The 20,430-nt window shown below is 45.6% G+C and overlaps 5 protein-coding genes across 5 annotated transcripts, besides 3 other annotated features; 2 read left to right on the top strand and 3 right to left on the bottom strand.

The window, feature by feature from the left end:
• Window positions 1-107: 107 nt before the first annotated feature.
• Window positions 108-2,030: a mobile genetic element.
• Window positions 1,105-1,520, top strand: TSTA_106070 (uncharacterized protein; the record flags this gene model as incomplete). Its single annotated transcript, XM_002486591.1, has 2 exons — window positions 1,105-1,152; window positions 1,215-1,520. The coding sequence occupies 2 exons, from the start codon at window positions 1,105-1,107 to the stop codon at window positions 1,518-1,520; spliced, it is 354 nt and encodes a 117-aa protein (XP_002486636.1).
• Window positions 2,031-2,223: 193 nt separating the features above from the next.
• Window positions 2,224-2,269: a microsatellite.
• A 261-nt stretch (window positions 2,270-2,530) lies between these two features.
• Window positions 2,531-2,559: a microsatellite.
• Window positions 2,560-3,597: 1,038 nt separating this feature from the next.
• Window positions 3,598-5,307, bottom strand: TSTA_106060 (sugar transporter, putative; the record flags this gene model as incomplete). The annotated part of the gene is made up of 2 exons (XM_002486590.1): window positions 3,598-5,244; window positions 5,275-5,307. The coding sequence occupies 2 exons, from the start codon at window positions 5,305-5,307 to the stop codon at window positions 3,598-3,600; spliced, it is 1,680 nt and encodes a 559-aa protein (XP_002486635.1).
• A 643-nt stretch (window positions 5,308-5,950) lies between these two features.
• TSTA_106050 (uncharacterized protein) lies at window positions 5,951-8,135 on the top strand (the record flags this gene model as incomplete). Its single annotated transcript, XM_002486589.1, has 7 exons — window positions 5,951-6,385; window positions 6,439-6,788; window positions 6,850-6,889; window positions 6,942-7,060; window positions 7,116-7,450; window positions 7,502-7,696; window positions 7,771-8,135. The coding sequence occupies 7 exons, from the start codon at window positions 5,951-5,953 to the stop codon at window positions 8,133-8,135; spliced, it is 1,839 nt and encodes a 612-aa protein (XP_002486634.1).
• On the bottom strand, window positions 8,136-10,154 carry TSTA_106040 (isoamylase, putative; the record flags this gene model as incomplete). Its single annotated transcript, XM_002486588.1, has 2 exons — window positions 8,381-10,154; window positions 8,136-8,252 (listed from the first exon to the last, which is right to left on the bottom strand). The coding sequence occupies exons 1-2, from the start codon at window positions 10,103-10,105 to the stop codon at window positions 8,136-8,138; spliced, it is 1,842 nt and encodes a 613-aa protein (XP_002486633.1). The 5' UTR covers window positions 10,106-10,154.
• A 2,498-nt stretch (window positions 10,155-12,652) lies between these two features.
• On the bottom strand, window positions 12,653-20,288 carry TSTA_106030 (aminoadipate-semialdehyde dehydrogenase, putative; the record flags this gene model as incomplete). Its single annotated transcript, XM_002486587.1, has 2 exons — window positions 12,653-14,045; window positions 15,399-20,288. The coding sequence occupies 2 exons, from the start codon at window positions 20,286-20,288 to the stop codon at window positions 12,780-12,782; spliced, it is 6,156 nt and encodes a 2,051-aa protein (XP_002486632.1). The 3' UTR covers window positions 12,653-12,779.
• Window positions 20,289-20,430: the final 142 nt, after the last annotated feature.

Below are 20,430 nucleotides of genomic sequence, written 5' to 3'. Positions count from 1 at the left end.
AAATTGTATGCGTGTGAAGAACCTGTTGTTTCCTTTCTCTTTCCTTTTCTCATGTTATGTTTTCTATTCAAGTATGCCCTTATAGTGAGCATTAGGCGGGACTAGCCCGTAACATAACTAACCTGACCACATGCCTAACACATGATGTCGAACAAGCGCTAAATCAAGGCATGACTGCCTCACTCCTTACCCTAGATGTTAAAGGCGCATTTGATGCCGTGCTTCCCGGCAGACTGATCCACAGATTACGTGAGCAGGGCTGGCCTACCAATCTCATTCTCTGGATTGCCTCCTTCGCTACTGGGCAATCAGTTCAGATCTAACTCGATAGGGAGATCAGCCCCTCAACAGACATTGCCTGCAGTCTTCCACAAGGATCCCTAGTATCTGGCATTCTTTTCATACTCTACATAGCGCCTCTATTCCGTCTAGGAAACCTAAGGAACAGATTTGGTTACGCGGACAACGCAGCCAACCTAGCAATCTCAACATCTCTTGCTACTAACTGCGAAGCCTTATCAGACTTACTTCAAGAAGCTCTTAACTAGGGCGCTATAGAGGGCATTACATTTACACCAGATAAATATAAGCTTCTTCACTTCTCCTAGCATAAAGCAGACCAGGACCCAACCTACACATCTTCAGTAAAAGCTAGATCTATTACAATATTAGAAAACACTAAATATCTATATCTACAATAGCTAGGAATCCTCTTTAACAAAAAGCTAACATTTAAATAGCATATTAGAGAAACAGCATCTAAAGCCCTCACTGTAGCTAATGCCCTTCGCTCTCTAGGGAATACTATTTGAGGAGTCAAACCTCATTTACTATAGTAGGCTGTATCAGCCTGTATACTCTATAAAGTATACTATGGCGCTGAAACCTGGTGGCTGGGACGCACTCGCCCTGGGCCTTCCTAGACTTCAAACCGAGTTAGAGAATATCTTGAGAAACTAACTAAAGTAATACTAACAGGCGCAAGAGCAGTCCTTCCAGTCTTCCACACAACCCCAATGCCTGTCCTTTATCAAGAGTCTGGATTCTCTCCACCAGAAATTGAACTAGATCGAATAGCCCTCCTTGTAACTATCCGCCTACAGTATGTTGATCCTTATCACCCACTTTGAAGACGTGCAGAATAGATCGCTAGTAATAGCTAACAAACCAGCCAATTTACCCGCTGTATACTGGCTCTCCCTAACTCTGAATAGATAAACCCTCTCCAATACGCTTCCTGGCACCCTCGCGAGTCTCGTGAGAATGCCCACGCTCGAATAGGAGCTTCCATAGGATGCACTAAGGAACAGATAGCGGCTAATTTCATAGCTTTCCAACACACCATCCCTAGCTCGGATATTGTAATCTTTTCAGATAGATCTAGGCTAGTAGATAGATTTGTAGGGGGTAGCTATATTAGACTTCAAGCACACTATCAGTTCCTCTACTCCTCACTCTTATATGGACATAGGAAAGAGGTCTTTAACATAGAAGTAGAAGCAGCCCTAGCTAGTACTTAAGCAGGAATAGCATACCTAACAGCTCAATTTGCTACCAACTTATGGATCTGTCTTGACAACCTGGAAGTTGCCACGCGCCTCCTATCTCCCTCTATAGGATCCTCTCAAGAAGTCTTTGAATCCTTTCGCACCCTTGCAGCTGCCTGGCCACTACGTAAAAGGCTTCCACACATCAAAAGTGGATCAATCCAAATCCGATGGGTCCCTGGACACATCAAAATCCCTAAGAATGAAGCGGCTAATCTCACTGCAAAGGAAGGAGCTACTTCTATCCCCCCCTCTCCATACAAGTCCTCATATACCTTGCTAAAGAGATACGCCAAGACTTAATTCCTATCCGCTACTCAGACATGGTAGCAGACTGTAGCACCACAGACATACCAAGACCTAGAAATAACTACATCTCCTAAGTGTCCTAGAGAGCTTCTGCTTAACCAACTTAATCTTGGCTGTATCATTGCAGTCTATACTGGTTATGGAGACTTTGCAGACTATCACGAATATTTTAATTATGATGATGCTCATCTTCTTTGTTAGTGTGGAGCATAGAAAGCACCTTTGCACTTCTTCTTCTATTATATAGCTAAGAGACGAGCCCCTTGTCCTCCTGGGCCCCCTTCTGAGATCATCTCCTTTCTGTTAGGTACTACTGTCGGAACGTGAATATCAAACCTAGCTAAGTCAGCCCTACTTTCCCCTTATATCTCTCTTTTTCTTCTTTCTTTCTTTCTTTCTTTCCCTCCTTCTTTTGAAACTCACTGCTTAATTGCGATGGTAGTAGAATTATAGGTCATGGAGCGTAGGTGGACCACTGCAGCTGGCAAATACCCAAAACCCACTCGGAAGTGGGCCTCCTTATAAGACCACGGCAGCTACGGAAATGCGCCAAAGAGTCTCTTATTTGTATATAAATCTGATAGGACCTGAAGCCCGAGGCTTACCTCTCGGCGGCCTATGTCCCAGCAGGGATCGGTGGGAAGCGTGCAAGTCACGAACCACGGCCATTAAATACACATACACACACACACACACACACACAAATAGTTCGAATGTTGACTTAAAAGACCCTCCTTGGCTAAGCGGAAGGCAAGTGTCAACGATCGGATTTAGCCTATTATCCTGTAAACTTCCAGTCTTAACAAATTCCAAGCCGCGAAGCGCGTCAATGTTTCTGCAATTTGTGCCTGAACGTCTTTTTTGTGATCAATGGGTACCCCATCCCGAAGTTTATAGAGATGCCTGCCAGGAACCTCTCCATTAGTACGAACGGAGCTCTAATTGGACTGTCAGGCCGTAGGTGTGCGTAGAAGATTTCCACCGCCGGGATTGAGGTATGGCTCTTGACATAAACGCATAGTGGCAAGTTCACTGAGCACTTTCTCTATACTTTCTTTGCGGCGAGTTAGCCTTGCGATGCAAGTGTATTCTGCTCGTGCTACCTCCTCTTTCGCGTCTGAGCCTCACTCGAACGCCAGCAAAAAGATCTCCTGGAATCTTTCGCGCGTCAGCCTTCTGACGCTAATATAACGTGTTAATAGTGCGATTAAAGCACATTCCTTCAAATTTTCAAAGTTTAAGTCCAGCTCTGCGGCTCATGAGAGTGGTACTCTTCGTCGGCGCTGGAATTAGGAGATGGATAATCGATCTCTTCGATCAAAGCACAATCTTTGTGGCCTAAAGGCTCTTACATTGTGTTGGTACTCTTGATGTGGAGTTTGATTCAAAAATGTGAGCTTTGATGTATTAAATATCAGTATTACATGTACAGTAAATTATATAGTAATTTTCCTTCCGTACCTGTAAACTTACCAGCTATCGAGCCTCGTATTAAAATCGATCTCCTCGCTCGTCCGTCTGATGGACAGAAACAGACAGAGTCACAAGGCAACCCGGAATCCTATTGGATTTGAGGTAGATGAGTCCAAACGGAGAGTAGGAAAATGCTCAGCCGTTTTAGTAAACCTGGTCACTCGATTCTACCTACTTGTTATTGCCGGATATCTTTAGCCGAATTAATCAAATAAATATATGGCTGATGTGACTGCCAAGTGATGCCTTGAATCAGCATAGTCAATGCTTAGAGCGAATTGACAGTGGCTGTTGGCTGTAAATGATTCTCTTCAACAAATGCTTCCACAGAAGTATTCTTAAAATCCCTGGCAGGGACTCCAGACTCAAATAAAATGTCCAACTCCGCAAACGACCGATCCTTGACCTCTGGCAATCGGAAAAAAACCCAAATCCAAAGAAGGAGGGAAAACCCTCCCCAAAAAAACGCCGTCTTGCCACGCCAATTCCACGCCGATGAATTTATCATGTACGTTGTTAGAGTGTTATTGAATACTGATCCAAGGTGATAAGCGTTCCGACCAAGAACCGCCGTCTTGCTGCGAAGACGGGTGGATGAAACTTCGAAACCAAGGATGTAGGACATAGGACCGATTGAGAGCGAATAGATAGCATAGAATACTATGATCAGGCTTCCAGTTGACCACGACGTAGCTTTACGCGGTTCCGGGACCCCAAGTCCTCCGATCGTAAATTCGACTATCACACAACCTGCAAGGCCCCAGAGATAGATAGTCCGACGACCGACGCTGGAAAAGAGAAACCAGATTGCAACCCCAGCGACCAAGGCAACGCCGTTTTGACCAAGACTCAAACTGAAAGCATCGCTCGCACTGATCCCGTTAAGTTGGAAGAAATAAGTCGAGTATAATACTAGTGAGAAGCCAACAAGGGGTTGCATGGTCTGTGCCATGCAGGCAATCTCGGTTCGTCGTAAATTAGAGCCTTTGAAGCAGTCCCAGTACGATGTTCCGTCCTCAATGGCCTTCTCATGCTGGTTCGTGAGAACCATCGCGGCTAGCATGTTGTCCAGGTCCTCTGCGCTGGCGTTTGTCGAAAGGCGTTCTAGAGACCGCCGCGCATCCTCGGGTCGATCTTGGCGAACGAGCCACCATGGAGACTCCGGCGCGAAGAGAGCCGCAATCATAATGATGGGAGGCCACATCCATTGAACGGCAAAGGGAACCCGATAAGACCATGAGGTTGGATCATTTACATATCCTTTGAGGGCCGCGCTTGCCAAAAACTTCCCAATACTCCAACAGATGTTGACGTATGTTGTGAGATAAGGCCTCAGGGCGAGAGGAGATATCTCCGTGGCATAAACGGTTGTTAACGTTAGGAAGACACCAAGAGGAAGACCGAGAAGAATTTCTCCCACCAACAGTGTCCCAATATTAGGGGCAAAAAACAAAACGAATATAAAGCCAGAGATGGCAACACAAGCTCCTCCAATTGTCTTTTTGAATCCGTATAAATCAGTGAACCAGCCAGTCACGAATAGGCCAAAGAATTGTCCAATCATTATCCCTTGCCCTAACGCATTTTGCCATGGCGCAGAAACGGAGTGTGTGCCGTCCGATTGGAGATTGCCATATCTTTCCACAAAGGAGGGCAGACCAAAGAAACTGTATATCAAGTCGGAGTCGTATCCTTCCATAATAACAGCAGTTGAGAGAAAAATAGACCAGAATATTGCCTTTGGATATCTCTTGAAAGCTTGGCCAAGAGTCATCTCATGTTCGTCCACCGTAGCATGTCGGGCCTGATCGATGAAATCACGCTTTGCTGGTAACTCCGAAGACTTGTTCACTGTCGTCCCCGATTTGGGGGTCGCCAGCTTTTCTGGGTCCATGACTTTCTCTTGAGTATATCCCTGTTAAATGCCGATAAGTAACTATGACACAAGTCCACAGGAAGTGGAGATTGACAATGCCATATCGAGGCAAGATCTGTCATCCTATATATCTTCATACCTGTGATCATGAGTCCAGCCCATATGACTTTCCAATATCTGTTATCAAAAACTCTCATATTCTGTCAAGATACGTAACACGTGATTTCGGCATTGGCGAACTTTAAGAGTGTATGCCAATGGCGAACTTGTAACCCTGAAGTATTTATCTTTCAGCATTGGCGAATGTGGTTATCATTTATGTAACCATAATTACGACGTTTTTGTATATACACTTTATAAAGATATATTTTGTCATGAATAACGATTGTTTCGAGCTTTGTAAAAAAAAAGTTTTGAATGAATTAGATTATTATGTAGATGTTAGAATTATTGAGGTTTTTAGGGTTATTACTACGGTTATTAGTATAGTAATTTGACCTCTTATCTCAGGTATCATAATTAATATCAAGCTTAAAAATGACTAGCCTAACTTGCTAAGAAATCTTAATTCTTTGGTTTCACTGGCGAGGGGAATTTCTTGCCACTGAGATAAGCTGACCCAACAACTTATACCATCCCAATGGAGACCAAGTTTATTCCTAATGTGACGTGGAAATAAGCTCTACTTTTTTCTCTCTTTCTTTCATTTACAGATCTGAGTTGAATTAATCATAGTCAACTCGCCATGCTTGCCCACGCCCCTGTAGTGGGACGCCCTTATCGCTCCAAAAGACAAAAGCCCTGTTCCGCATGTCGCCGGAGACGTGTTTGCTGCGTCCGAGAAGGGAACTCGGCCTGCGCGTTATGTAGCAGGCGTGGTCTAGACTGCGTTGTTGAGCCAAGTACAGAAAAGAAAAAAGACGCTTCGGAGAAGAGTCGTGCCTCGAAAGCACCAGCACGAAATCCTTCCCCTCGTAGGGATCACTTCAGTGTAAACACCACCATACCTTCATCTGCAAGGAGGGTCTCAGAGCATATTTTCCAATATGTTGGGCCGAGTGGTGACTACGACCCCTTTATTCTGCTACACCGCTCGCAAGAGGGTGCTGTTCGAGAGGGTGTCATCCACTGGGCATGGCAGAGAGTCAGCAAGAATTCCCACTATCCGATTCACTTTTCGGTAACCCTTCATCAAACGTTCAAAATTGATATTTCATACTAACCACCGTAAAGGGGTTTCCGGCCGAACACCTGGACGCAAGTCCAACCTACTATCCGCAGAACAAGATCGAAGCCGTGATCGGGCCATATCGTGAGGCTTTGATCAATGCTTTCTTTGATGTCGTTCACAAATCATTCCCTGTGCTTGGCCCACAGACTCCTCTTACCATTCCTAACGAATCAACACTGATGGTTTCCATTTACTGTTTGGCTCAGCCTTATCATCCTCCTGCCCAATGTGTTGATCCGTGGCTTTTCACCGATTTCAACAAACAAGCTCTTCCTATTGAAACTCACACTGCGAAACTGGAAACAGTAGAAGCTGCTCTGCTTTTTGCTCAACGGCATGCCTCCCTCATTCGGTGAGCCAATCCTTATAATTCAATTGGAGAATACCTCTCTAAGAACGTTGATATGTTTCAGAGCACCCACGATGCCGGGTATGAGTTCTGAGGTTGGAAGTGTAAGCATCTACGCTGTATTCCTCGTACGCTAGTAGTACTAATGTCGGATAGCTGGTTGGCATTGGTCACGACCTGGGATTGAATGTTGATCCGGAACATTGGGGTATCTCCATGTCGGAAAAGAGGAGGCGGAGACGACTCTGGTGGGGAATTTTCAACGAGGATAAATGGCAAGTACCATCCTGAATACTCAAAACTCTAGTCAATCGGCCTAAGACTTTGTAGGACCGCGTTCGCTCTTGGGCGACCCTCACATCTTCACGATAATGATGCCAACGTAGCCATGCTAAAGCTGTCGGACTTTGCAGATGAAGGCTCGGAACTGCCTACTCCAGATAATCAAGCCCCAGCTAAAGTGTTTATTGCAATGACGGAATTGAGTGTCATATTAGCTGACATTCTTTCCACCTTCTATACAGTGAAAGAAATTCATGCGCATCCAGTCATCGGATTAGAGCAGCTTGAAAATTCGTGTACCGAGTTTGAAGCCAAACTAGAAACATGGCGTACCGGTCATCTGGACCCATTGATTAGAGAAAAGCTTTTCCCCGATCCAACAGGTCTGTTTCCCTCCGCCCCATCTCCTCGAATGGTTTCTAACATGATTATAGGGTCGCTTGAGCTTGCCTTCTACGCGGTACAAATAGCTCTCTATCGTGCATGTGTGCGGATTATCTCTCATCTCGAGGCCCAGACCGTAGACCTTGCTTCCAGACTCCGGCAGCGCGGGATGGAGATTGCGTCGTCAGTGGTAAATCTGTTAGAGGCGCTCTCAGTATCTCGTAGGTCAGCTTTTTGGTTGGCGGGTAAGTCAGAGGTCTTTCTCTTCGCGTCCTTGGTCTCACGACAGACATAGTATCCCAAATAAACTTTGCAATAGCGGGCAGCTTTATGATATTCATGTTCCTTCACTCAATCCTAGATGGAGAGAATGATTACTGGATGAATAAGCTATCAAAGTATCGAACCCTACTACGTGCTCACCTACCCGGTTTTGGTGTTACAAAACATGCATTGATCCGACTAGATCTACTTGCGAGCCCCGCAAACCTCAGTCAGTGCCTGACCGAACACAATTCAACATCAGTATCATCCGGGGCTGTATCCAAACCAATTACTTCAACGCCTCAAACATCTGTAGATTCCTGGGTATATGATCATATCAACTCTGGCCGGGAGCAGGCCAGTGTGGATTGGCTTTCATTGATATCGGCTGAATGGGAAAACGATGAAGGAGTGTTATAATTATGCAACATAAATCATAGTGAAAGTAGTGCAGTAACTATCAGATGAATGTTCAGGACTGTCAAGTTCGTAGGCGTTAGTGGGTTCATGAGGTAATATCGTCATTTTGATTGAATCCTTTACAAAATGTTTAATTTGTATGCATATGTGTGTATCCTTTTATCTATCTATCAACTATATGTCAAGTAGTAATTGGCCAATCCTTATGGCATCGGTTTTGAGTGACCAGATCATGAGGTGTTTACGTATAAACGACACTCAAAAGGCTGGAGTATACTTTCTCGCATATCTGAATAATTCGTCTCGAGTAAATGCATTGTGCGGAAGTTCTCAGGTACTTCATATACCCGTTCCATGGCCGTGAAATTCAATACAACCAATGCAGATTGCTTGTCGAATGTCTTTACATAACTCATTATCTCAGAGTTACCCTCATTAACATATCGAAATGCCCCGTGGGCGAAAAGATCAATGTATTCTCTTCGTAATGCAATCAACTTCCTCCAATAGCATAACACGCTATCCATGTCTCGATTCTGTTGAGAGACATTGATGTCAACATAATTATCATTCACTCGCATCCATGGCCCATTTGGGCTTGTAGTAAACCCGGCATGGGCAGAGTTGTTCCACTGTACAGGGGTCCGGGAATGGTCACGAGCCACTTTGAGGATATTAGCCATTGCCAGCTTCCGGCGACCTGATATCTGGTTGGTTTCTGAGCCACTTGTTGTTGTTGTTGTTGTCATAGAGCTCCAGTAGCGTTGCGTTGAGATGTCTTTGTACTCCTCAATGGGCCAGTGAGCAGGGATGTTTGTCATACCAATTTCCTGGCCCTGATATAAGAATAACGTGCCCGTGGCTGTGACATGCATCATTGCCAGCATTTTGGCAGCAGCAACTCGGAAGTTGGGATGGTCTGATGCGAAACGGGAGACAGATCGTGCGACATCATGATTTTCTAGAAACATGGTAGTCCATCCGTCAGTACCAGTAATGAATTGCTGCCATTTAGCAAAAGGCTTTTTGAAGTCAACCAGGGTGAATGGCTTCACGTCGAAGGAGCTTAGGGAGTAGCCTATACACGCGCTTTCGAACTGGAAGCCCATTCCCACTCGATTTTCACGAGCACCAACGTATTTCAGTGCGATCGACGTATCATCCAGGCTGCCGAATTCCCCCACCGTCATGATATCACCGTACCGCGATAGAATAGTATTTATCTCATGAAGAATCTCCAATGTCTGGGGCTGATGATTGAAAGGAGCGGATGGATCTGTTTCGGGTGCATCTGGAAATGATTGATCTTTACTCCAAACACCCATAGCATCTATCCGGAAACCGTCAATTCCTTTGTCGAGCCAGAATACTATAGCGCTCTGGTAAATTGCCGTGCGAAGCTCTTGGCAATTCCAATTGACGTCTGGTTGATTTTCCGCGAACAGGTGGAGATAATATTCTTGTCTTGTGTCGTCCCATGCCCATGCACTGCCCCCAAAAAAGGACTGCCAGTTATTTGGTGGCCTTCGTTGCCCGTCCTCATACTTTGCTGGACGCCATATATACCAGTCGCGTTTGTCGTTGGAATTTGACGACCGGGATTCTTTAAACCATGCATGCTGGTTTGAAGTATGATTGATAACAAGATCGAACAATACCCGTAGCCCTCGATTATGACATTCGCGAATAAGCGTTTCCACGTCAGATATTGTCCCGTATGGTTCATGTATGCTCTCGTAATTTGAAATATCGTATCCTAGGTCAACTTGAGGACTTTCAAAAATAGGAGACAGCCATATCGCATCAACACCGAGGCTGCAGATATGGTCGAGGCTGTCAATTATGCCTTGGATATCACCAAGACCGTCGGCATTGGAGTCTTTGAAGCTTGCTGGCCAAATTTGATAAATCACTGCATCCTTCCACCACGTCCTTTGGTTCGGCTTGGACACAACAGTTGATAAGCCCATACTGTGGTAGGCAAAGAAGCGGCAAGAGAGAAAAAGGAGTCACTTGAAGCACAGAACACGCAAAAAAAGAAACGAAAAGAGAAAAACAAAATTTAATTCAGTCTATATAATAAACATTATATATTGATAATCACTTCCTTCGTCCGCTTTTCGGAAAAGCTGAAATGTTTGCCTGTTAATGCGGGGGCAACGAATACCAATGCCGAACTATTTTCCCCAATGGCGAAGTCAACGGGCACCGGCAACTGCCACTATATGACTGAACGAATGATATTTAGTACGCTAAGTCTATGGGGTACTAATACATAATGCTTCTCACAGATCCAACTGGACTCGTATATTTACTGGTTACACAAGCAAATTCTCGCCTTTCCTAAGGTATGTCGAATCCAGGTACGCGAACATTCCTGCAAATACCAGCCTCCTGCGAACCAGCCACTGTCGTCCGCTGACTATAAATGTGCGGTAATTTCTGTTTTCTTCTCTTCTTCGCTTTTCCAAATTCTAACCATTTCATTGCTTGCTTCTTCACATCTTAAAAACATTCACCAACCTTGTTAAAAGTCCCAGCAAGTGGAAATGGAGGCCAAAATTGCAGAATGCGATCGTATCATTCCTCGAAGCCCTCAACATGTCCAGACAGGGTATCATGTTCCAGCATGAATGGGCTCGATTACCCACTAACTCGCGCCTGGCTGTGTACGGTGATTCAGCTGCGACACGTTATTTGTGTGGTAAATGGATTGAGACTTCCTTGACTAAAGGTGTACCCCAAATATGTCTTATCTTAAAACCTTCCCCGTTAATCATTCCAAATAAAGGTCAATGGACGCAGATTCACAACAGCCTGCTATCAAACGATAACCTAGGTCACTTCAGATTCCAGATGGGGCTGGATGGCTGCCTGAACCTGAATCCAGGTACAGCCAGAATATCTCATGATATGATGGCAACATCTGTGGAAGCCATCCTCGGAGCTGTTTATCTCACATCTGATCTTCTGGTAACGTCTACAAAGCTTTTCTTTATCTATATTCTGCCAAGGAACTTGTCTATAAATCTACAACTCAAATTCTCGTTTACTATAGGTTCCTCTACATGAAGGCCCCTAAAGTACCCTGTATATCTCCACCCAGTGATGTCTTGCCTCCGAAGCGAGTTCCGATTTGACGATCCTGGGGGGAATATATCTGTTCTGACTTATGCAGCAGAGAAAAACCTGTAAAAGGAATGGTTAGGACGGGACCTACTCCAAAGGCAAGATATTATCGAGTGGGAATATATAGGGGACCTTAGGGGCCTATATGCTCAGGTGCCTTTTGGGCCTTAAATACGGTCAGATTAGAGGATATCGGCCGTCTACTGCTGAAACGTAATGTGCTGTCTTCCTTATCTAACGCATAGACTGCTTAGGTTTCTGACAATTGAGATTGATATTTATCAATTCCCTAGAGGATGACCAGTGCTGCAACTACCTAATGTAACCGACGCAGGGTGAAAACGTTGGCTGAGAATGGACAGTCGTGGGTGACAGGGAAGTAGTTGTGGGAACATTTTTTTAGGTTGAATGCATGCAATATTGTCAGGTGATTGGTTTATGTTTCAGGTCGTTGTTAAGTTAGAATGAAGAAGGAAATGAGAGAGGTAAATCAAGAATATCTGTAGCGACAAGGTTATTTTGTCAGTAATCAAGTAAACAATGCCTGAATGTATGCCTGAGAACTCCTCTCCGAGGCAAAAATAGTTAGGACCCTATTAGCACATACTAGATTTATCTAGGTTTTTAAAGTTATGCAACCGGTGGACTCGCCTACCTTGGTATATATCTCTTGCCAATAGGGTATTCTGCCTTTGGAAATTAGGTATATCTAGTCCAAGGCGGTTGAGCCTTTTTGTATTCAATATAGCGGTGATTGTATCAAATATTTTTCTCATCACTCCAGGAACACCTGAACAGTGCGAGACGGCTGGTTCAATGCTGAGGATCCAGAGTCTTATTTATATTTGACACGGGCACGGTGAGCTACCTTGACGGCCGAACTTTCACGCTTACATAGTACCTAGGTACATATTAACATTTTGGTTAACTGAAATGGTCATGCGTAAAGACGGAGTCAACTATAGATAATTCACAAAAGGGGCTACATATGACCAGTAGAGTCTGACAAATTAAAAATCACCTCCCGCCCAAAAAAACTAAAGTGAATTTAAATGGAAATGAAGGAATCTATAACGCCCAAACTGCGGTAGGGGAGGTTCTGCATTTTACTAAATAGAATCATAGGTTAGGAAATACGGTGCATTCTGGAGTAAGAATGAGCTCCCGACACATTGCCCGTTCCAGATATGTCCAGGCGTATGATACCATGGAGAAATGAAATAAATCTCAGTGCACTATTATATGACCAGCTCTACGAGATATTTTCGTATATCATGCTTCTAACCGAGTGGGCTGTCGAAGTCAACCCGCTATTGCAACGCTCATCGCAATATCTTAGCGACAGAATAAGTCTTCGACTATTAGGGTAACATGAAGGTATATCAGTTGAAATATGTTCCAGCATATCAGAGGTAGGGCTACTACAGCTGGCATCAACGGTGTAATTAAAGAGTTAGTTCTCGGGCCGCTCAGCAAGACTTATTTACATAGGTAGAGTCCAAGAAAAGCTTTCTCCTAGTGCTCAAAGGCGTGTAGGTGCTCCACGAGTTTTGGCCACGTTTGCTTTGGAATCACACAAGACAGCCATAAATTCCCCTCGTAGTCCCTTCCCATGACTACGCAGAGAGGAAGAAGAAGAGGTGCATCACTTCCTGGATTCGTGCAGTGGTAGTATGTTGGATGGCCGCGCGACCCTCCGAGCACATTTTCTGGCGCTTCTTTCAGTATTGCAGGACTGAAATCCATTTTATCAAAGAGATCCCCTTTGAGCCAATTTGATACAAGTTGGAATGCCATGTCTTTGTCACCGAATAACACGTTCATGTGGCTCACTCGGACCGACTCTGCTGAAAGAGAGGCATGTGCCTTCAACTGCTCTTCTGTGGCTTGAGTCATGATGGCTTCGCGGGATAGTGACGCCAATTTCCCCAACGGCAACTCAAGGGCTTCCTTCGCAGGGCAATTGAAGAAGACAGCTGTTGGAGAATTTTGCACATAGACAGAGTTTTGGCTAAATACAGACTTCACCCGAGAGCGAGGATCGACAGCAATCAGGGTCATAATGTTACGGGTTGAACCAAAACGCTGATCCTGCGCTATCATTCGACAAAATAGTGCAGCTAGCACGTCACCTTCACTTATAAAAGACCCTTTGGCAGTACCATCAATATTATTTTCAGGCCGGATGTCTTTCCTGCATTCCAACATCAATCTCTCCATTGTGTTCTTGGGAATGCAGAGAATTTTCGACTCCAGATGGGAGCTCCATGACTCATACAAAGACCATAGACCCCAATAAGCAAGTCGCCAGCCCGCCAGCTTTTTCCCGGACAATATATGCTTCTCGTTCGGTTGGGGGTCATAGAGGCTTTTCATCCCGTCTTCGTGGAGGCCAATGAATGGAGGCACCATGTCCGGTTTCCCGGCCAGAACAAGACTCCACGCGTTAACCACTGCAGCAAGTCCCATGAGGTCGGCTGACATATGAGAATGGATTATACTCACAAGGGTACCGTCTTTGAACGTCTTGATGTGAAGCGCGAACTGTGGAATGTCTAAATGTATATAGTCGTCGAAGTTGCGAGGGGAGCCAGGTCCCAATGCAATGGAGTTAAATGCCCGCGGACTCGGAAACGTGACAAGCTTCCCCGTTGCTCGTGGCAAGGTTGACGCGATGTGATGCTCATTTAGACGCATGTCGAGGTTCTCCTTGGTAAAATGTACAGGTGGGCGCTCGTTTGTGAAAGTGCGTGGAATGTGAATCTCCAATTTTCCGTCAGCCTATACACCGGTTAGCATTGGCACAGAGCATTGGCCAGCATAAGACTTAAAGCACAGTGAGCATCTTCTTACACGGCGCCTATATCTCCCACTAAGCTTCCGCCATCCCTCCATCTGGAAAAGCTGTGACAACGCATTATTCAGCATATCCGGGTCCAGAACCTCTTCCAATCGGAAAGTCCACGCCATAATCACTTTTCGTAAGGCCGCAGTGTCATCAAACAAATGCACGGGGACGACCTCGTCCGTGGAGACCACGGCCGGCAAAGGTCGTGAATCCCCCCAGAATGAGAGATTAGAGAGCAGCCAGGACATTTCTACTCAATTAGAGACTCGTGGTCTAAGTTTGTGAACCTCAAGAATTTACAATAGTGTAATGGACCTAGAAGCATAATGGCATTCCACAAAACTGTTTCGGGCAAACATTTCTGGCACGATTGTGTTACGAATATGATGCAATGCCATCATTCGTCCAGTGCCATAGCGTTGAAAGACTACGTAGCTCATGGAGTGATACGGACGAAACCCCAGTGTTAAACAATAAACCCTAGGGCCCACACCTGTTGTTGGGGAGTGGACTTGTACCCCGTTCTCGCCAGATGTCCAGCTGATACATGTACATAGGTATCAATGTTATATCTTCCAAGGTTGAAGACAAGGTGCGATTCCATCCATATGTGGCATCATCTGATTCGTCATGGAAAAGACCGTCGTCACTCCCAGAGGGGACCATATCATGCTTCGTAGAAGATCCCAGTGCTTATATTTAGTGTCTTATTGTGTAACTAGCTGTTGGGACTGGGTGACATAAATCGTCCTCCCTATGATCACAATTCAATTGAATGTTATGGGTTTCTCACGCATCCAGTTGTCTGAGAGACTCCTCAAAAAAACATGTTATATATCAAAGCACTAGAGAACCCCTAAATAAACCAGAGTGTAGGCTGTAAGCTGTAGCTGGAATGTTTTACCGTAGATTCGGATCCAGACAAGTAGAGTACACCTTGCCCAATACCACTGGAGTTCGATTTCAAAGTGCCTCGGTGTGACCTAAGCAATAATTGTTAAATAAAAGAGATTCGGAATTGTAGGATACACGGCCATAGACGAAGTAGAGTCTCTATAAAAACGGGACGTTTGCGAAAATTGCATCGGCCTACATAGAATCTTTACCGGACCTGGTCAGGAGAATAACATGCTTATCTCAGAGATAAAGAAACCGTTATACTTGGGAAGAAAGGCTCCGGTCGACTTCATCTACTCTCCTGCACTCCTGGTATGCACGTCCGAAATTTCCGAATAATTTATCAGTCCAGTTTGTTGTGAAACGTTTCTGCTCTGATGAGTAACAACACCATTCATAGGATCCTCAATTTTGTTATTTTCACAATTATGGGCATCCACCAAGTAGGACTGCATTAACGGACTGGGACTGGCAATGATGTCTTCAGTACTGATGTCATAGCCACAAGCACGGTAGTATTCGGATAGCAGAAGAGAGGTTACAATGTTGGCTCCGCATTCCCACATTGAGGAGTCTTTGTCTAGCTCCTTTGAAGACAGGCCAACTTCTTTCCAGGCCCGTAAGACGACGTTTTGTGCTGAGGCTGATGGAGATGTTGGAAGCTCATTCGGACTGCCTAGTGGGACTTTGTAGCTTAGGGGCACAGCGAAGCAACCAAGAGCATCATGAATGCTAGTTTCAACTTGAGTGAGAGTCGCATGCAAGCGGGAAGGGAAAAATTCCAGGATTTTAGCGAAACACTGGGTTATCCATTGAATTTGCTGGTACGGGAATGTCAGAGAGGAATAGAGTAACTCGATTTCCAGCTCCCCAAAACCCGCGATCGCTACTACGTGTATATCAGTAGAATCTCCCAGCTTGCCACTAGTTGAAAGTGTAACATTCGTGCCACCGATTCTGAACGTCTTTAGAAGATAATCATGGCTTTGATAGACAACGGCGGTGCTGAACCGAGTCCAACGTGGCCATGAAGTACAGTCCTCAATGATAGATCTGGATTCAAGGTGATGGTGAGGTATTCCGGATATTGAAAGATCCTGTATTTGGGCGACCAAAGAGGCCAAAGTCATTGTCGGATTGAGGCCCGCTCTAACTGGCACTAGGTTGACGCAAGGCCCTCTCACTTTGTCCATTCCGAGCAAGGTCAAATAGCGGTTTGTGCTGACTTCTCCGAAGACGATTTCCCTTGATCCTAAGGCGATAGAAAGGAGAAGTGCCCATGCTGCTTTTACCACGGTCGAGGGTGTTCCAAACGACATCGTCACATTTCGCATGGGAACACGAATTTTTATATTCTCATCCAGCGGGTGACCTCGTGTCGCTCCTGGTACCAGTGGCACTAAAAACGACATCGAAGCGCCATCTAAGACGCCCTTCCAGAATTCTCGTGAAGCGGTTAGATCAAGTGTTTCAATGTACGATACCCAAGAATGAAAACTTGGCCCATCTGATAGTGATTTGTCCTCATATGCGGAGTCAAGATCTTGAAATATCATTCTCAGAGAGACGGCATCATATAGACTGTGATGAATCTCTAAGTATAATTGCTCGCAAGTCTGTCCATCAGAAATCAAATGAAAGCATGCCAAGGCAACACCTTCACGGAACGAAACCGCTGGCGTGAACTCCCTTCTTTCGACGACCATTTGCGGGGGTACATCTTTAAGTACAACCTGACAGAGAGCCGATCGATGTCGAACAAATACAGTACGCAGTATCGGGTTTTGCCGAATAACCCGTCCGCAGGCTCTTCGGATTCGTGTGACGTCTAGGCCGGGTCTGAAGTCCAGCACGAACTGGACATAATATCCTCTGCCTCCACTTTCCCCAGCTGCAATCATGACTTCCTGTCCATTTGTAGCTGGAACAATGACCTCTATGTTTTCACTTCTGAATTGTCGATTCAACCGAGTAAGTTCTGGAACACGAGCCAGGACATAATCCCAAAAGATTGACGTTTGTTTACCCACGTCTTCATCGTGGAATGACGATTTGGGTGTTGCGACAGATTCATGGCCTATGGGATCTATTTTGGTTAAGGATTTGGCGACCTCAGCTAGAGATGTGCTTTTCAATAATGATCCGGCAGAGATTTTATAGCCACGCTTCAGGCACTGACCTGCTGCTTGCATAGCAAGAATCGAATCACCTCCGAGTTGACGGAAGTGACTCTCACGCCCGATATTTCGTTCTAGAATGCCCAAAATTGACTTCCAGATCGACTGCAGTAGTCTCTCTTCTGAAGTGCACGGTGGCGTCAGCGTCTCTATCGCAACATCTAGTGTTTCTTTTGCTGACAAGAGATCCTTCGTCTTCAACCACTCAGAGATGGAGACTCGATCCAGCTTTGCTGATGGTGTTCGTGGCATTCTTTCAACTGCCAGCCAGATAGTCGGCACCATGAAAGATGGTAGTCTGCATTGCGCGTACTCCCTGATGGCGTAGAGATGTGGGATGGTGACCTTGGTGTATTCGTTGGCTAGCTCTTGTAAAATTGCCTGTCCAGGTACAAGAGGATCGGTCAACGACACCACAGCCACAAGTTCCGTGCGGCCTTTACATATTTTGATTGTGATGAAAACGTCTCTCACTTGGCTGCAGCCTGCAAGCACACTCTCTACTTCTCCAAGCTCTAACCTTTGGCCCCGTATCTTCACTTGGTGATCCTTTCTGCCGACAAAGTGGATGCTTCCATCCATATTGTACTTAGCTAAGTCTCCCGTGCGGTAGAAATGTCGTGCCGTTCCTCCTCGAGTTGGAGCCCAGAGAGGCGGTTTGACGAAGGATATTTTCGTCTTCGCATCATCTTTCAGATAGCCCCGAGCGACACCGGGACCTTCAATCAGGATCTCCCCAACGGCACCAATAGGAGAGATCTCATTTATGTTCCTTGTATTCACTATCCAGGTGGCACAGTTGAGCGGAGTACCAATGCTCTTCGGGTAGGGTGAATCAGGCGTTATTTCCGCTATGGTAGAGAGGATAGAAGCCTCGCAAGGGCCCCATCCGTTTATAAGGCGTAAAGATTTTCCCCAAGTACTCGAAGCTTCTGGGGAAACCGCCTCGCCTACCGAGAGAAGCAACTGCAAGCTGGGCACATCGTCCGGCTCTAGAGTGCGAAGAACGGTAGGTGTCAGCCATGCGCAGTTCACCTTTTTGGACTGGATATACCCAGTGAGGTTCGATTCACGAGCTTCCTCGGAAGGAATGCAAAGACATCCGCCTGACAGAACCGTTCCAAAAATTTCACCGATGCTGACATCCCACACATACGAGGCGAATTGCAGAGTCCGACTGTGAGGATTCAAGCCGAGTCGTTGAATGATGCAGCAGAGTGAAGAAGCTAAGGATTTATGTTCTAGCATGACTCCCTTTGGTAGTCCAGTGCTGCCACTTGTGAAAAGAAGGTAGGCGAGGTTATCAGGAGAGCTTCTCCCGCAGTCGTAGCAGGCAGAAATCTCCGGAAGGTTCGAGACCGACTCCGCGCTGACAACGAAGACATCTGATGCACAGTCAATTAAGTTTACATGCTCAACAGATGAGGTCAAGACCATCTTTGCGTCCGCTTTAGATATGAGGGCTGCTTTTCGGGCAGGGGGATCCGACGCAGCAATAGGGACGCATACTCCGCCAGCCTTCATTATTCCAATCATCGACACGACCGTCCAGAGAGACTTTTCAAAAATGCAAGCAACTGTAGACTCAGACGATATACCTTTTTGCCGCAACTCGTGAGCAAGGCGGTTAGACCTATCTTCCAGTTCACAGTAGCTCAGGCTTCCGTCGTGAGCATCTACCGCCACAGCAGTTGGCTGCTCCTGGGCTTTGGCGGTATAGAGGTCATGGAGGCATCTTTCCACCGTCACTGTTTGTAGTGCCGTGCAATTCCATGCTAGAATTTCCTCCAAATCATGAGGATTCACTCGTGGCAGAAAGTCAATCTTTTTTTGGCGAGACGCTTCCATGAGCGATTGTACATAGTGCTCGAGCTGATGCAGAATTCTACCCAACTGACGTTCACATAAAACATTTGGATCCGACACTGCATTTACAAGGACCTCTGTATCCACAAGATCGAATGATAGGGAAAGTGCAAAAGGTTCGTACGGCTCATGCATCTCATTGTAACATATTTCCGATGACTTTTTAGAGTCATACCAGCGCGGTCGAATGTTGAGTAAAGTTTGAAAACCCGCAGCTATTTGAGCCGCTTCACTTACAGCACGAATTTTCGTTAATCCATATTGCAAAGCTTGATGTGTCTGGAGCTGCCGACGGGCTGCTGTTCTTTCTCTAAGGATTCCTTCTATATTCATACCATGCTGCAGGTTTACCTGAACGGGAACGATAGCTATTGTTGGTCCCAATGTTGTCTGCGCTGCAGGAAATGCGGCACTTCGGCCGGAGAGAACGATACCAAAAGCAATACTGTCAGACGTAGTATAAGTAGAAGCAGTTAAAGTCCATGCTGTCTCAATAATTGCAGGAATGTGGGCAATAGGGACTTCTGTACCCATCTGGGGTAGAAATATCTTGCGCTTCTCGGCGTGCGTTGCGAGAGGAACGTATCCTGGGTCAACTTGGGGGAAGATAGTCGGCGAGCCTTTGAATTGAGACGTCCAGAATGATTTCGCTTCAGCTTCATCGATTCCTAAGCACTGCGCTACAAATTCCTTGTATTGAGCTCGCTTCTCGGGTTCATAGCCATAGTATACACTCAATATTTCCTTAAATAAAGGGGTCATAGATGCATGGTCCATGATTCCGTGGTGCATCGTAAGGATCAACTTGCGGTCGATGATCGCAGTTCGGAACAAGGGTTCTCCTAAATCCAATGGCCTCGATTTTTCCACACTTAAATACTGCTCAACATCTCCAGATAGACGCTTTGTATGGTGATTCTCGCTCGTGACAACCTGTACTAGTCCGTACTGGCAGTGGACAAAGCGACTTCGTAGGACAGCGTTGAGCGAGACAACTTGTTGAAGAGAGGTGCAAAAGCGGTCAATATCAATTGATGAAGAGAGCGTGAAGATAAAGTGGAACATGCTGGCATGGGTGAAGATGGCTGATTCAGCTACAGTGGCAATCTGTAGAGGTGTACAGGCGTATATGTCTTCTATTTGCTCAGGGGATATATTGCACACTTTCGAGATTTCAACTAGCGTTTCTTCATTAACGTCATGTGGCGACATTACCGTAGACATGGAAATCTCCATCTTTGCTGATAATGCTTTATTGTCCACAAGGAAGAGTGCACCTTAGACATAACAGCATATCACTTTTGTAAGGACCTCGGAAACTTGTAGATATATCCCGGGGCCCTGATGCCGGATTCCTAAAATTTTCTACTTAGACTCT

Source organism: Talaromyces stipitatus, genomic scaffold (genome assembly GCF_000003125.1).
Source record: "Talaromyces stipitatus ATCC 10500 scf_1105507295511 genomic scaffold, whole genome shotgun sequence".
NCBI classification, from domain to species: Eukaryota; Fungi; Ascomycota; class Eurotiomycetes; order Eurotiales; family Trichocomaceae; genus Talaromyces; species Talaromyces stipitatus.
This window is presented reverse-complemented; position numbering and strand designations above follow the sequence as displayed.